Source organism: Micropterus dolomieu, linkage group LG02 (genome assembly GCF_021292245.1).
Source record: "Micropterus dolomieu isolate WLL.071019.BEF.003 ecotype Adirondacks linkage group LG02, ASM2129224v1, whole genome shotgun sequence".
Lineage (NCBI taxonomy): Eukaryota > Metazoa > Chordata > Actinopteri > Centrarchiformes > Centrarchidae > Micropterus > Micropterus dolomieu.
Genome location: NC_060151.1, coordinates 32,674,743 through 32,679,136, shown reverse-complemented (window position 1 = coordinate 32,679,136; position 4,394 = coordinate 32,674,743). Strand labels below are relative to the sequence as shown.

The 4,394-nt window shown below is 40.1% G+C and overlaps 1 protein-coding gene across 1 annotated transcript in view; it reads right to left on the bottom strand.

Moving 5' to 3' along the window:
- Positions 1-1,130: 1,130 nt before the first annotated feature.
- Positions 1,131-4,394, bottom strand: part of LOC123967448 (phospholipid transfer protein-like) — a 27,371-nt gene continuing 24,107 nt past the window's right edge. The window contains exons 14-15 of the mRNA XM_046043546.1: positions 1,651-1,727; positions 1,131-1,361 (exon numbers count right to left, since the gene is read on the bottom strand). Coding sequence (XP_045899502.1) covers positions 1,284-1,361; positions 1,651-1,727 — 155 coding nt within the window. The 3' untranslated portion in view covers positions 1,131-1,283. The remainder of the gene's footprint in view (positions 1,362-1,650; positions 1,728-4,394) is intronic.

Sequence of the window (4,394 nt, the reverse complement as noted above, 5' to 3'; positions counted from 1 at the left end):
CAGAGGTCATCTCCTCTCCAAAACAAACAGACCCGGTCATTAAAACGTTAAAACACAGCCGCATAGCAGCGTTAGCTTTAGCCCTGTGGTGTGTTTACAGCTAACAGCTGATCGGTAACGTAAATTTGACTTTTTATTTATCAGCAGAGCCGTGCTGTTGTTTCACACACTGGTGAACAACCTGCAGTGTTTGAGATTATTATTAAACTGGTTCAATTTTATTAAGCTTATTACTTCAATATATTCCCTGTAAATCTGATGTTAATATATAGATGGTACTCATGGATAGGCGTTAGGCTGCTGTATGAATGAGCACTTTAGAGATATAAAGATAGTAATTATAATTATATATATATATATGGCTGGTCTGGTAGTATACTCAGGAAAGATTGTGTTGTTGGACTTCTGTAAATATCATCACAGAGTACCTGCTCTTTTATGAAAAGCGCTGTGAGATAACTGTTGTTGTGATTTGGCGCTATATAAATAAAATTGAATTGCATTGAAAAATTTAATTGAAAATGGACGGATTTAGCCGGAGTAGTGGCTTAATTGAATATTGACAACATATTTCTGTGGTTTTTTGATGGTTTGAATTTGGTTGTGGCTCCTTTATAGAACCATCATAGAGATCAAGAGGTGAATTTGTGTATTATACTTTGTCAGTTAAATGATACCAGGCAGCTTTCAGTGTTTCAGAACTGTGCTGTTTTTAAATCGCCCACTAGAGGGCTGCAGCGCCGCAATAACCAGCTAGTTCAAATGAACCAAATGACTTAAGAAAAAGATTAGTTCATTTTAATGAACGAGATTTTCAAAAGAGTGACTTTTCCCCATCACTAGAGTGCACTAAGGCAGGACCAAACCATTTCATGCAAAATCTCAAAACATTTTGGTCAATGGGGATTTTTAACTTTTTACTGCCAAAAACAAGAAATAATAAATTCAACAACAGATTCATTCCTTTTATTATTATATTTGAAATATATTTATACTCAATGATGATGGTTTATCTAATGTATAATATAATATAATTTCATTTTTCGTTTTTTTTTGTGGACAAGGCACATCTGTTTCTTCTATATTTACATTGCATTTCATGCTTTTCTATTGTGCAAGTAAACCTTTTTCAAAGAATTTTTATTTGTTATTTGTTTCAAAAAGTGGTGGGGACATGTCCCCAGTGTAAATGACATCTATGTCGAGGATTATACAGTGTGAGAGTGAGGGCCCCTCAGGCCCCTGGCCTCCCACAATACTGAGTCGGAAGATTCTTCTTCTGGTTATCTGCCGAAATCCAGCACTGCCTTCTTCCTCACATCTGGGGTGAAGTTCAGGTCCCCCCCGAGCACCATGAAGCCCTGCACACACAACACAGGTGGGTAGTATCTGTGTAGTAACAGGTAGTATCTGAGAGTGGCTACAGCAGATTCCAGGTAAAACGTCAGAGGTCTCTGTCCAGAAGAGTACAGTCCTAGGAACAGCTAAGATACTGCGCAGAACCCTCAAACTCCCAGGCCTCTGGTAGAGGACCCGAGCTTGAAGACACAATCGCTGAGAGGAGGATTAACATATATATATATATATGTATATATGTATTTCACAGTATTTCATGCAGTACAGTGTATTTTTCTGTATAGTCAGACTCACATCCTGGTAGTCGATCTGTCCCTGAGAGAAGCCCATTCCTTCAGGCAGAGGCATCAGTACTCCTTTATCAAAGTAGCCTGCACACACACACACACACACACATCAAATGTAGACAGTAAAGTGAATCAGTCTCCTTTAAGTCAAACTAGTTAAACTAGTGCAGGGCCCGTTCACAGGGGCTGAGGTGAGGCCTCCCTGTTCTGCAGATCGTGCAGGGCCCGTTCAAAGTGTGCGTCTCACATTGGTTCCACCTGCAGCAGTGGTTCTCGCCCCACCTGACTGTTATCCAGGTCTCTTCCTGCCCCCCCATCAAAACAGATGTCGGCTATTTTCCCTGAATATTGTTGGTTGTCGTTATTGACAAGACACAGTGAATGACAACAGATTGATTAATTTGAACAATTAATGGTAACAAAAAGCCATGTGAATGTTCCTCTCAGAACCTGTGTGTGTTTTCCTGGCTGGGGCTCTTAATACCTGAGGGGTCTACTGCTCCTGCCCCAGAAGCTTTTGGCCATTAAAGACTAAATATCCGGCATTCTTGTGGAAATTTCTGCTCAAATTAATGGTGGAACTGTTTTATTTTTATAAAGGTGTCAGGTGACAATTCTAAATATATAGTAGAACATAAAGCAGAGAGGCTCTCAGGTATCTGTATTACTCCTGTAGATCAACTTCTTTAATATCTGCTGAGTCATGGCTCAGTCTTCCCTACTCTTTGTGTCTTTGTTTGGGGAAGTGACCTCTTTAAATGTTTTTAATCCCTGGACTGTAATAGGCTAGCTCCTGTGTTTCAGCAGCTTTCCTGCTCATGTTCATGTGTTTAAACAGGATAACTGTGGGATAGAACAGTAGAATACGTGGGAGTCCTGGAGAAACAGGGGGGTTGACAGGTAAGCAACACTGGCTTTGTCACCCTTTTACCAAAGATGATGAGATGAGGATCTGTTGTAATAACACTGTTAATTAATAAATTATTTAGTTGATAAGACTAAAACAGTGGCTGAAATCCTGCTAGATATTCAGCGCTTCCTTACAAATTCAAAAAACTCGGTTTCAACATATTTGTTTCTATGTCAAACCTGCGACATGACGATTACTCAGTTTCAACAATTCACTACCACATATAGCATATAAGCGCCGCCCTCGCTGTTGCAGAGCGGAGTGCCGTAAGCACTGCACGAGCCTCCCAACTCTGAGCTGTTCTCTAGTATATTTATTCATTCTGAACGTTGACGCGCGACGCTGCACTCTACAGCAACACAGCCGCCACGTGGTCGCTCGATTGCAGGAACGCTTCTCGACATAATGGAAACAGACAGAGGTTCCTGCCTTTATTAGAAAGAGGACTGCAGTGACCCCTGAAGTCACTAAAGTGGGACCATTGAGCCCCGCCTTGTTTTTCTACATTTCCTAGCAACAGATTCACTGAAGTCTTTACCTGCTGAGACGTTTCTAAAGATTTAAAGCTGCGGCGAAACTTGGTAACGGACCGTCCCGATACTGGGGACGTAATCGAAGTTTATTCGAGCTGTTTTCTGTCCAAAAACCACGGTCCTTTGTGTCAACAGAGACCGTCTGGCGGGCTGCCATCTTGGTGAGGTCGGCTTCGCCGCTAAGTTTTAGTGAGGTGTTTTAGAAGTGAGGTATTTTAGTGAGGTGTTTTAGTGAGGTGTTTTAGAAGTGAGGTATTTTAGTGAGGTGTTTTAGTGAGGTGTTTTAGAAGTGAGGTGTTTTAGAAGTGAGGTGTTTTAGTGAGGTGTTTTAATAGTGAGGTGTTTTAGAAGTGAGGTGTTTTAATAGTGAGGTGTTTTAGAAGTGAGGTGTTTTAGTGAGATGTTTAAGAAGTGAGGTGTTTTAGAAGTGAGGTGTTTTAGTGAGGTGTTTTAGAAGTGAGGTGTTTTAGAAGGGAGGTATTTTAGTGAGGTGTTTTAGTGAGGTGTTTTAGAAGTGAGGTGTTTTAGAAGTGAGGTGTTTTAGTGAGGTGTTTTAATAGTGAGGTGTTTTAGAAGTGAGGTGTTTTAGTGAGGTGTTTTAATAGTGAGGTGTTTAAGAAGTGAGGTGTTTTAGTGAGATGTTTAAGAAGTGAGGTGTTTTAGAAGTGAGGTGTTTTAGTGAGGTGTTTTAGAAGTGAGGTGTTTTAGAAGGGAGGTGTTTTAGTGAGGTGTTTTAATAGTGAGGTGTTTTAGAAGTGAGGTGTTTTAGAAGTGAGGTGTTTTAGTGAGGTGTTTTAGAAGTGAGGTGTTTTAGTGAGGTGTTTTAATAGTGAGGTGTTTTAGAAGTGAGGTGTTTCAATGAGGTGTTTTAGAAGTGAGGTTTTTTAGTGAGGTGTTTTAGAAGTGAGGTGTTTTAATAGTGAGGTGTTTTAGAAGTGAGGTGTTTTAGTGAGGTGTTTTAGAAGTGAGGTGTTTTAGAAGTGAGGTGTTTTAGTGAGGTGTTTTAGAAGTGAGGTGTTTTAGTGAGGAGTTTTAGAAGTGAGGTGTTTAAGAAGTGAGGTGTTTTAGTGAGATGTTTAAGAAGTGAGGTGTTTTAGAAGTGAGGTGTTTTAGTGAGGTGTTTTAGAAGTCAGGTGTTTTAGAAGGGAGGTGTTTTAGTGAGGTGTTTTAATAGTGAGGTGTTTTAATAGTGAGGTGTTTTAGAAGTGAGGTGTTTTAGAAGTGAGGTGTTTTAGTGAGGTGTTTTAGAAGTGAGGTGTTTTAGTGAGGTGTTTTAGTGAGGTGTTTTAGAAGTGAGGTGTTTTAGTG